At 41.5% G+C, this 13067-nt stretch overlaps 1 protein-coding gene across 3 annotated transcripts in view; it reads right to left on the reverse strand.

Moving 5' to 3' along the window:
• The window catches only part of TENM1 (teneurin transmembrane protein 1), a 570000-nt gene that overhangs the window by 11041 nt on the left and 545892 nt on the right, over positions 1-13067 (reverse strand). For all 3 annotated transcript variants that reach the window (XM_068532554.1, XM_068532553.1, XM_068532552.1), the window contains one exon: positions 736-1032. In XM_068532554.1, coding sequence (XP_068388655.1) covers positions 736-1032 — 297 coding nt within the window. The remainder of the gene's footprint in view (positions 1-735; positions 1033-13067) is intronic.

Genomic DNA, 13067 nt, shown 5'->3' on the forward strand with positions numbered 1-13067 from the left:
AAAAGAGACAGTGTCTTAGGACATCAGAAATTGAGATGGCAGATAGAGATCAATTTCTCTATCTGTCTTCTGATACTGATCCGGCTAGAAATCATTCTGCTGTGGGGGGCTGATGTTTGACAGATGGATCCAGTGATGGGATTAAAATCCTTGCCCATTCCGAGCAGACAGAGGCCACGAGCTCCTATTACAGATGCTACCAGAGATTCATTGCGTACGAAGGCCTATTACCAACGAGGCCCCACTGCTACCATTTCCTCAGACCGATTACTTGGGAAAATTAGTCCTCAAATGTATACTGCTAAACCTTTACTGACTATCCTAACAAAAGTAGAAGTCCTTATCCTCTGTGTAAGAGGCTCTTTTCCAGAGCTGCGATACATTAACACGCAATTTTATAATTTTCTACCTATTTTACTTCAGTGTGAGCTTTCATAATAATAAAGATACATTTTCAGGAGCATGAACAAATATGCTCAAATGAGGAGAAATCGAAGCCATTATCCTGACTTCAGTTTGAAAGAGTACCTGGCAGAGTGTGGGGTTGGGGAAAGTTTTCAGCTGAAAAACAGCTTATCCTTACAGGTATAATTTGTTGTTGTTACTTCTATAGAGCAGAACAGCCAGAACACAGACTTTTCTGCTGCAGGTCCTCAGCGAGGCGGGTAGTCAGTGCCGGCTTTCAATATTCTCATTCGGCAACTCAGAACTAGTTTATTTCCCCTACATGCTTACCTTTTCTAAGTAGGTATAGCTCCAAATTTTCCCATCGGCCCAAGTTCTTGAAATTATTTTTCCACTCTGGTCATATTCCATTTTTTCATTCCATGTCCCTCGTTGAATAAACGTCACCAATCCTGAAGGCGAATATGTGATATTCACTTCATTATATCTGCTTACGGGAGACCACAGAACAGGTCGTCCAGTCTGGTCATAAAGAATTCGAAGGGTGAATTTCCGATGGTCGTCATAGATCTTTCCTGTGCGAGTCATATGATCAAAATCTATGGAGAGCAGGTTTCTGTTATGGGCCTACAAAAAAGAGATAGGAAATACATTTGAAGCACTGCCTTAGTTCCCCTCGTCAAGTGCATTCACAATCGAAAAGCTTTTTCTGTTTCTCCAGCAATGGGGTCTCTCTTGCCTTTGAATCCGCCTGGCTTCTCCTCGGATGACACTTGTCTTTATCCTCCCAGCAGACTGTACAATCTTGGGAGGTTGGGACTATGTCTTAACTACTGGTATGCGCTAGCTCCTCAACGTACGGTTATTGATTGCTTTTTCCCAACTCAAGCCTCAAGTGTGCTGATACAATTGTCAGTGATTATGTAATCTTATTTTATGTGAGTCTGATGCCTACCAAGGAACGGGATTTCCTCCCCCTCTTTTACCAATGAAGTGGCTAAAGCATAGAATGGTGAGTTATTTACATAATTAGAAATCAGAAAAAACGAATATAGAGAGCCCCCTCTAATTTATACAGAGATTCCCTTCTTTGGCCTCCTGTTCCTCTGGGCACGGAGCTTTATTACTTCACATCTATCACGGGGGAACACAGAGCAACTCAGATTGTCTCCTGGAGATGGAAGCCCACTCAGCAATGTTTTCATGAAGGCCAGAAGGTAAATGTGACAGGTGTTGGTAGGTCCCCCAGTACTTGCAAGGGTGGCACCACTCAGTGAGGTTAGAGCATGGAGTTCAATCTGGGTACCAAGTTTAGAAACAATTAGTAGCTCGGCTTGGTTCTGGTCTTAGGCTTCCTTGGCTGCATGCCAGCATCCCCTCTGTGTACCTCACAGCCCCGAAGTTGTCCTAGAGAAATCCTGCCTCTGAGGAAATTCAGCCTGGTCTACACAAGATAACCAAATAACTAAATGGCTTAGTTAAAAAGTTTTTAAATTGGCAAAAAGGCCACTTTTACTGGGCTTTCAAAGCAACTGGACAACTGACATGATCTGTTCTACTCTTCAGCTAGTAATGCCAATGTTTGGCACTCCCATCAGTAACTGCTACAGCAAGCTGATGACAACACAGAGCTGAAGAAGGCTCTGGAAGACAGGGGCTTTGAAGGAGGTGGGTGGGAGGCCAAGGGGAGGGCTTTAAGAATTTGTTTTATTTATTTTAGTTTAGCTCAGTTAAGTCTTCATTTCAGTGAGTCATTTGTTTTGTTTTATTATAACTTTTTACGTGGAACTAGTCTGACTCACAAGAAGTTGCAAAAGTGGGGAATTCCCTGGTGGTCCAGTGGTTAGGACTCCAAGCTCTCATTGCCCAGGGCCCAGGTTCGATCCCTGGTCGGGGAACTAAAATCCCACAAGCCTCACAGTGCGGCCAATAAAATAAAATATGTAAATTTTTGGAGCTATTAAAAAACAAAGAAGTTGCAAAAATGATACAGTAGCCATGTACTCTTCACCCAACTTTCAAGGAAAAGACTTTTCATTTGGGTGAAGGGGGTCCAAGCATATCTGGAAGGAACCTTCTAGGTTCTTGGCTGAGACCCCCCCCCCCCACCACCCTCACCCTGTAATAAAAACAGGAGAAAAACAAACAAGTTTAATAACATGTATACCTCCTGTACACATGGGAGAGACCCAGGGAAACTGAGTAACTCTCCAAAATGGCCCAAGCCACCACTTTATATACCATCTCCAACTAAAGACAAAAGATGTTGGGAGCAGGGAGCCAGTGATGGGAGGTGACCAGGCAAAGCACAGTAAACAAGGGTAAGGTTGCTATGCAGATTTAAGTCGTTGCTTTCTCCATCAGCCTAAAATAATCTTTATACCGAAGAGGCATATTTTGGGGTGGCAAATTCTTCTCCTCTTCAAATAAAAAAGGAGAAACTTTGAGAAGTATAAACAACAGTGGCTCTCGGGAGTCAGGACACTGAATTAGCTGCTTCTCTGTGCACCAGCCATCTCTTGTATTCGGGCCTTAGTTTTCTTATCTGTGAAAAGGGAGTGATATTTACCACTCTATACCACACACCTGTGTTAAGAATTAAATGAGATTACATATACGGGTACCTGGTGATGTGTAAAAATAATATTAGTAATTGTTATTTTTAGATATCATTACTTTTCTCATTTTAGTTAGGCTTCTGAATGGGCCCATGTGTCAGATTCCAAGGACTGTAGCTTGGTGTATTAGATTTATATCTGTAGGAATTGTCAACACGATCCTGAACAGAATATTAAATATCTGTCTAATGAGGTAGGGGAAAAAACCAACATTAGGATTTGACTACATTAATCATAGTCGGACTAAATGGATTCACTAGCTATTCAACTAAACTTCATGTTCATTTATAATTTTTGTGGTCAAGGACTCCTTTAAATATCTGAAAGCTACATACTGTGTCCCCAGAAAAATGCACATAAGTACATAAATAAACATTTTAAACAAAATCTCAAGTGGGATCTGAAACTCAAACATGAAACCTTTAGGGGTCTTCAGTCCAATTTCAAAATCCTGGCTCAGAAAGAGGTTTTTAAAAATTTTTTGGGGCTTCCCTGGTGGCGCAGTGGTTGAGAATCTGCCTGCCAATGCAGGGGACACGGGTTCGAGCCCTGGTCTGGGAAAATCCCACATGCCGCGGAGCAACTAAGCCCGTGCGCCACAACTACTGAGCCTGCGCGTCTGGAGCCTGTGCTCCGCAACAAGAGAGGCCGCGATAGTGAGAGGCCCGCGCACCGCGATGAAGAGTGGCGCCCGCTTGCCGCAACTAGAGAAAGCCCTCGCACAGAAACGAAGACCCAACACAGCCAAAAATAAATAAATAAATTAATTAATTAAAAAAAAAATTTTTTTGTTAAAAATTTTTTTTGCTATTTAAAAAATTGAGATATAACTGACATATAACATTATATTGGTTTCAGGTTCAATATTTGTATATATTGTGAAATAATTACCACAAAAATCTAGTTAACATCCATCACCATATGTAGTTACAATTATTTTTCTTGTGATGAAAACTTTTAAGATCTATTCTCTTAGCAACTGTCAAATATACAAAACAGTATTATTAGCTATAGTCACCATGCTGTACATTACATCCTCCGGACTTATTAACCTTTTAACTGGAACTTTGCACCTTTTCACCCCCTTCATCCATCTCGTCCACCCTTCACTACCTGCCTCTGGCAACCACCAATCTGTTCTCTGTATCTATGACCTCTTTCTTTTTTTTTTTTTTTTTTTGATTCCACATCTAAATGAGATCCAGAGTTTTTATCTTAGTGGCCTGAATGACTGCAAAGCCAGCATTCTCATTTCAGACTCTGGTTTTCCTTTGCTCAGTAATTTTGTGCACTTTGCTTTTTAAAATAACCTCCTTAACTTCTACCCCCATTATAAAAGTGATATTTTTTCATTGCAGAAAAATTGGAAAATATAGACATATACAAAGAAAATAATCACCTGTAATCCCATCCTTCAATGTGAATCATTGCTAGTACTTTGCAACATTTCATACCCACTTTTTTTTGCATAATCTATGCCCATACACTTAAAGAATACATTTAGAATTGTACTTAAAGTTTTGTGTCCTACTTTTTCAGCTAATGTTTTGTCTTGAGCATTCCTCATGTTATTAAATATTCTTAAAATGTGGATTTTAGTGGTTACATAATATCTTCTACATGATAAACATTTATTTTTCCTTTCTCTTATTGTTGGAAATTAGAGTTTTTGTTTTCCATTTTTCTTTTATCTTTCATGTTTTGTTGAACATTTTTGTAAATAAATATTTCCTTAATACAAAACCCTATAAGGTCCCACTACTGGGCATATACCCTGAGAAAACCGTAATTCAAAAAGAGTCATGTATCAAAATGTTCATTGCAGCTCTATTTACAATAGCCAGGACATGGAAGCAACCTAAGTGTCCATCATCGGATGAATGGATAAAGAAGATGTGGCACACATATACAATGGAATATTACTCAGCCATAAAAAGAAACGAAATTGAGTTATTTGTAGTGAGGTGGATGGAGTTAGAGTCTGTCATACAGAGTGAAGTAATTCAGAAAGAGAAAAACAAATACAGTATGCTAACACATATATATGGAATCTAAGGAAAAAAAAAAAAAAAGGTCGTGAAGAACCTAGTGGTAAGACGGGAATAAAGACACAGACCTGCTAGAGAATGGACTTGAGGATATGGGGAGGGGGAAGGGTAAGCTGTGACAAAGTGAGAGAGTGGCATGGACATGTATACACTACCAAATGTAAAATAGATAGCTAGTGGGAAGCAACCGCACAGCACAGGGAGATCAGCTCGGTGCTTTGTGACCACCTAGAGGGGTGGGACAGGGAGGGTGGGAGGGAGGGAGATGCAAGAGGGAAGAGATATGGGAACATATGTATATGTATAACTGATTCACTTTGTTATAAAGCAGAAACTAACGCACCATTGTAAAGCAATTATACTCCAATAAAGATGTTAAGAAAAAAAAAACCTATAAGGGAAATTACGGGGTCAAATGATAACATATTAAAGACTCCTGATGCAACCCGAGATATTACTTCATGGTGCACAAAGGTTTACAGATTTATGCTCTTATTAACTAGCAGTGGAAGAGTTCATCTCATTCCATCCTTACCACCATTGAGTATTGTCATTGTTAGTAAGCTTTTCCCAATATGAGAGTGGGAAAATGGTATGTTACTGTGGTTTAAATTTGCATTTATTTGGTTACTAATGAGGTTGAACCCTTTTAAATGTCTATTCGCCACATGTACGTCTTCTACGAATTGTCTGCTATTTTCAACGTCTTTTGGTTTCAGTTTCTTCAACAGCCAGCTGGGGCTAATGATATTTGCCATTAATTTTGAGCTTCTGCAAGGAAAAAAAAAAAAAAAAAAAAGGACAGCAAATGTTCCATGCCATGAATTCCAAAAGACTAGTGATTAGATACTCCAATTATTTGGGAGGAAGTCTTGTCAGTTGCAGGGGTAGGTTTCATTCAGGGAATAGAGCCACAGATTGGGAAACATGACTCTTTAACCATCTGTAGCCAATGTGTGCAGTTTCGTGGTGCATAAATACACAGTAAACGGCTGTTATCACCTAAAAGGTGATAGAGAAGGGCGTATTTCCTGTCTTTTGATACACAGGGCTTGGAAACCTATACGAAACCAGGTGTTCTTTCTTCTACTACCTTTCCTGTGGTTTTATAGCCACATATCTCTAACTGTAATACCGTTCACTTACAATAGCTGTAAAATATCCATGTACTCCCAGAGACGGTTGTAACTGTTACAATTTATGTTATAATGATAGTTAAAGAGCCAAAGTAACAAATGATTTCCAGTTCGACTAAATTTGTGGTTTTATTTGTCTGATAGATTAAGTTTACTACTCAAGAACACATTTCTTAATAAAGTCATTACAGCTACACAAGCAGGGACCACCGTTAAAAATCCACTACAGGGACTTCCCTGGTGGCGCAGTGGTTAGGAATCTGGCTGCCAGTGCAGGGGACACGGGTTCGAGCCCTGGTCCAGGAAGATCCCACATGCCGCGGAGCAACTAAGCCCATGCGCCACAACTACTGAGCCTGTGCTCTAGAGCCCGCTAGCCACAACTACTGAAGCCCGTGTGCCACAACTACTGAAGCCCGCGCGCCTAGAGCCCGTGCTCCACAACAAGAGAAGCCACCGCAATGAGAAGCCCGCGCACCGCAACAAGGAGCAGCCCCCGCCCGCTGCAACTAGAGAAAGCCCGCGCGCAGCAACGAAGACCCAACGCAGCCAAATATAACTAACTAAATAACTAAATAAATAAAATTTTTAAAAAATCCACTACAAAGCGAGCAGAAGAAAACTCTGCCTAATGTTCTTTCCCTGCCTGTCAAGACTTCTGCAACCATGCTTCTGCTTCTGGATAATGCACTCAGATATTCAGATGTTGCTGAAACGCTAGTTTCAAAGTCAGGTTTGGAAGATAATGTAAAATTCGGCTAAGAGCTGAAAGGGGATGAAGGAGTTGAAGATGCCACAGCCCCCCACCCTGCAAGTCTCCTATGGAACCCACATGTGAGAAGGCTGAGAGAAAGAATGCTAGGCTGACCACCTCTGACTGCTGGAGTCATGAGCAAGGGTGGGAAAGCAACACGTTCATACAAACTCTTGTTTGCCTGAAAGACAATAATAGCCCTTGACCTAAGTATGGGCCATCAATCCTTATTTTGGCTCTTCCTCCAAACAATCTATACCAATCTTTGCCCTGGAAAAGAGAGGGGCAAAGAAAAGGTTGACATTTGAGAATAGCCCCAAGTTAAAAAGAGTCTCTTTGGACATTGAGCAAGACACTTGAGTTTGGCAACTGATGAGTTGTATGTTGGGGTAAGAAAGTTGGACTTGGTAATTTTTTTAATAGGGAAAGTATTTATGCTTTAATTTATTCTTTGGTTTTCCTTAGGCTTTTTTTAGCTTTGCTGAAGAGAAGTAAGGAGAAGGGCTTGCTTTTTTGTTCACACTTCGACCAGAAAGGCAAGAGGAAAGAGTATGCACTGGGGAGCCATGGGTTGTGTTGCCAGCAGAAATCAAAGTGCCTACGAAGGGTGGGTACAGGCAGAAGCTCCAAAGAAAAGTGTCCTCTGCCTCCCCTCAGATCCTTTCCTTGCTCTTTCCTAGGAGTTTGAGTTTTAATTGCTTAAGAGAAAGTCCTTTCAACCCCTTGCAATTTGAGACTCATTCAATTAGTAGGATAAAGATATATTAGGTTGGTCCATAGGCAACTGCTGATATTTGAGTGTTTTTGGCCTACCAAAAGGGCAGTTTCCTATGGTTCAACCCAGTACACACACACACACACACACACACACACACACACACACACACACAATGTGCTAAACTCTAAGCTCCAATCACGGCAGTTGATTTTCTTCAGAATAAAGGAGGAGAAGGCTGAATTTTCAAGGATGCTGTCTAGCATTTCAACTCACAAGGCAACTGAGGTACCTGTTTGATTTTTGCTGAAGAAGTTGAAAGGTGAATAAGTGAGACGGGCCAAATAACCACATTACAGTTTGGGAGATGCACTGCATTTAATTTCCATGAAGCTGTGGGAATGGACAGAGTCACAGCTGCTTTTAAATTGGTACACACTACTCTATTCTCACTGGTTTTAAGGTAATTAGTACTTGATTTTTAGAAATCGATCAATACAATTCTACAGAGTTTATTTTTTATTGATATTGCTACGCTGACAATCAAAACCGACTTAGGCTTGCTTTTGTTTCACAGAGTTGCTTACAAACGAACAGGGCATGTATGCAGTGTTAACGTCAGCCTCCGCTGCTCCCCCGGGAATTTCTTTATACCTGTTTTTCTTCTTTTTTCTTTTTTCCTCCCAAGGCACTCTCTTTACCTTGCCAGCCCACAGAATCTTAGTGCCAGAAGGAATCTTACGACATGGGCTACTGACCTGGACTGCCTGGGTTCAAATCCTGTATCACCATTTACTAGCTGTGTGCCCTCTGTGTGCCTTGGTTTCTTTACCTGTAAAGTGAGAATGTTAATAAGAAAACACACCTGATAAGGTGTTATGAGTAATAAATGAGTTAATATATGGCCATACACAGATAAGATTTCACTGTTAGTTGCTATAATTATGATTAATGGTAATAATACTACTAGTCATAATCATAGAGATTGCATAGCTCATATCCCTCATTTTATAGATGGGAAAAGTGGTGTAAAATTATGGGCATACCAGTTCTTCTTCAAAACTTTACTCATTCCTCTCACCTGATTTCTGCCATACCATTTAACTTGGACACTTTGTGCACTAAAATAATTTGCTCTTGTTTAATTACTTTCCCGTTGGCGAATTCATCTGGATAACCATACAATAGGCATTTTAAAATTTTAATACCAAATCATTAATGCTTATATACAAGTGAAATAGTGTGTGAAATAATACTTTCTGTCTAGCTATCTTTGTGGAGTTGACCCAAGATTAACAAATATAGTAGTTTCTGTGATTTGAAGGCCCCAAGAATCCCCTGACCCCAAAAACCAACACTGCCCAGTGGCCTTGATGCCTTAAATCTCCTGTCTCCAGGTGACTCCTTAGGGGTGAATGCACTGTTACTTGGGACTGAGAGCCACAGATATATTTAAAAAATAGATGAATCTATCTGCAAGCAGGCTCCTTATCTAAATTTTCACAAAATGAAACCCTCCAGCAAACCTAGGGAGAACGAAGTTAAAACAGTGTGAAGCAGACACACTTTCTGAGAAAGGAAGGAGACGCTGGAACCCTCTTGGCTGTCTCCCACATTCCCCATCATTTGTCAGCCTGGGACCTTGTGCTTCACCTGGGCTTGTTCCCCCTTTCAGAGCTCAGCTCGCGTATGAACAGTCACATGTTGCATTTCAAAACAAATCTACCCTGTTCTCAGTTATCTTTGAATGGAGAGAAAAACAATCAATCGTGAGGGTTTTTAGATTAGTCTTGGCTTCATTTTGCTTGTAAACACATAATCATCTTACTTGATTTGATGACTTTGGTTTGAAGTGCTAAGCTTCTTGGGTTTTTTTTTTTTTTTTAAAATAAAGGAGGCTGCAGTTCTGGAGTTTTGCTGTAACCTCACATCTCAGCCTGCAAAATCTTGTAAAGAGCTCTGAGGTCCAATGCTGGGATAAATCTCATTTAATAGCATTATTATCCACGGACACAGCAAGGTGCAATCTGGATGTAGTTCCTAAACCAGTGTGCTTTTGGTGAATGTCTAATTTCTCTATTGTCCAGGGTAATGTATTTATGGGGACAGACTGATGCAGCAGATGAGAAGATACATAGACTGGATGGGAAAGTACTTTGCAAGGAAGATGATTCAAATACAACTCAGGTTGGGGGGGAAATGGCTTTTTAAAATAAATGAAATTTCAGGATGTTAATGTGATTTATTTCACTTAATGGAGCTGGTGCAGGATGGCCCAGAGGTAACAAATCCCTTGCCTGCTCAGGCTAAGCAGGATATCATGTTTCCCAGCAGTTTGTTTCCTTACCTTGAAGAGGACCCCGAGTGTGTATGAAAAAAAAAAAATCACCGATGGTTGGAGAAAAGCAACTCTTGTTGCTTTATCTTCAAGAGAGGTCTATCCTTTTCTGAGTTTTTTTCTTTCCACTTAGAAGGTCTGGGGTGGATGTGATAGGTAGCTTTGGGGAACATTTGATGTCCATCATCTTACCAAGGGAGCCTTTAAACGAACCTGTCATTCTGTGCCCGAACAATTAGTGTTTTATGACCTGCTGCCCAAGCACATTTGCAAATTACAAGCACACCTTTGTGTGGTTTTTCAAAGAGGAGCCCTATTTCCCCCAGGACAGCAGGGGTTTCTATGTTGTGTGACTATCTGAACCTGTTATTCTGTCTGAAGAGCTCTGGAACGGCAGCTCCACCAGGAGAAATAGAAGATTCAGTACAAGGTCTCCAGGTACTTGAGGGCACCAGAGAGCCTTAATCTTTACATGGATGTTTACAAATGGGCCACCGCATATTTGGCCCATAGAGAGAGAAAGTTACATCTCATGGGTCATCAGCTTGCCCCTTGAAAGCTACCATAAGTGAAGGGGGCACCATCTATGAAATAATAAAGTCAGTAAGGAAAAAGAATTTGCCTGGTTAAAACTGGATCCACACCTGCCTTTGGGGAGCGTATTCATTCTATTAAATTGGATATGCCTAATCTGGGGAAACTGAGGCAGTAATATACACCAAAGTGCCTAAGGATGGGGAGAGCAGGTAAGAATTACCCAGTTAAACAGCCTCCTTCCTCTTGCCTCCTCCACACTTTGCCCGCCTGGAGGCCAGCCAGTTGTCCCGCACCACCCACACTTGCCAGTACATTAGAGTCGATTATTTGTCTCTTTTTGTCAGCACTGAAATGAGGAGTCAGGTCCTGCCAAGGTGGCTCCACTGAGCGGGGCAATGATTTATAGATTAATTATTTTAAGGAACAAGGCAGCACAGCATGATGTAGTGGAAAGAGTGCTGCGCTAGGCGAAGACCTGCATTTTAGTGCTGGCTCGGATCCTTAATAGCTGTTTGACTTTGGGCAAATCACTTAACCTCTCTGGGCCTTAGTCTCCTTATCTGTAAATTGGGAATAACAATAATTGATGGTTGTTGGACTTCCCTGGTGGCGCAGTGGTTGAGAGTCTGCCTGCCAAGGCAGGGAACACGGGTTCGAGCCCTGGTCCGGGAAGATCCCACATGTCGCAGAGCAACTAAGCCCGTGCGCCACAGCTACGGAGCCTGCGCTCTAGAGCCCGTGAGCCACAACTACTGAGCCTGCGTGCCACAACTACTGAAGCCCGTGCTCTACAACAGGAGAAGCCACCGAAATGAGAAGCCCACGCACCACAACGAAGAGTAGCCCCCGCTCGCTGCAACTAGAGAAAGCCTGTGCACAGCAACGGAGACCCAATGCAGCCAAAAATAAATAAAAATAAGTAAATAAATTTATAAAAAATAATTGATGGTTGTGGTGATCAAATAAAACCCTGACTATGAAAGCATTTTATTACTTGTAAGGCACTAAACATATGTAAAGGATTGTTATTGTTGTTAGATTTCTAGGGACATGTACAGTAACACCACCTAGCCATTCTTCAGTCCCAGGACCTCAGGAAGAACCCTAGAAGTCATAGAGGAGAGGGCCCTGAATTTGTTGCCCTTACAAGCCGTTTCACAAATCTGCTCAACTCTACCACGGGATGGGAAACGGGTCAATTATAAATGGGACTAACTAAATAACACTTCACTCTACTCAACATGAAAGAGCCCCCATATGTTTTATGACCATTAGCTTCTCAGTATTAAGAACAATTTGGGATATGAGGTGCAAATTACAATTGACAGTCTCTCTCCATTATCCGTGCATATGGAAGGGAGAAAACAGGGTGGGTGATCGTAGAAAGTGGAAAATACTAAAGTCACATAGTATAGAATGAGTTCTCCTAAAGAATAGAAAATCCCAAAGTTGCATAGTGTATGATATGATTCATAATGTTTTATTCAGACTATAAGCTGGGGAGGCACCAAGAGACCATTTATTTGATATAATTGTTCTGGGGTGAGTCCATGAGGTTGATAAGCCATACATAGATAATTCTGACTTTTCTCTAGTATGACATTTCATTTCACAGGTGAAGAAAATAAAGGCATTCCTTAAGCCAGTTGTACGACTTCCCCATCGAGGGTTCTACCCAGGAGATCCCATTTCTAGAAGAACACTGATAGAAACCCTCACTGCTCCCACACAGACAGGTTTGACTATTTGGACTGGTTTCACCTCCCAATTCAGTGGCATACCTAGTAAATATTCTGGCCAATGGAATCAAAACATACAAATTGACTTGTGCATGTAGACAACCTTAGTAGCTGTTACAAAAAACAAGCATGGAAGTCTGCGTCTTTGTGTTACCAACAGAACTGACTGGAAAGTGAGCGCTAGTGTAGATCATTTTGTCCGTATCAAGCCATGGGACTGACTTGACGGCTTGTCACTGGAATTGGGTGGTTGTTTGGCGTTGCATTGCCAAAGCCTAGAGGTTACCACATTTTTACTGTGAGTGAAATTTTACTGTGAGTGAAGAAAATGCAAGTGTTCCAGGTATCCCAGGCATGACACAGGTGCTCAAAGCGGGCCTCAATAGTGAGTGATCATCTCCCTCAGGCTGGCAGTTGCTCTCGGGCTGATACTGAATGTTACTATACTTGGAAAGTTGGTCACGTCATCCTAACATTGGTTCATGTTCAAGAACGGACAGGTACACAGAGCGCTGTGGTGTCTGTAGGCTTCGTGTGCTGCAGAAAGGCAACTTTGATTGAGAGATCCCTGGTTAACTGTGGTGAACAGTGCTTGGTAAGAACTTGAAAACCCCCAAATCTTTCAGTTCCCCCGGGCAGCTGTCTCTGAGCACCATTAGCCCAATCTGAGTACTAGTCCTTGACCCCTTTGGCCCTTAATATGTATATTCATGACAATGATACCATTCACTGTTTTCGCCCTTTATCTTGCCTTTGTCCAGATGTTGCCTGATGTCT

This window comes from Eschrichtius robustus, chromosome X, assembly GCF_028021215.1.
Source record: "Eschrichtius robustus isolate mEscRob2 chromosome X, mEscRob2.pri, whole genome shotgun sequence".
In the NCBI taxonomy this organism is placed as follows: Eukaryota; Metazoa; Chordata; class Mammalia; order Artiodactyla; family Eschrichtiidae; genus Eschrichtius; species Eschrichtius robustus.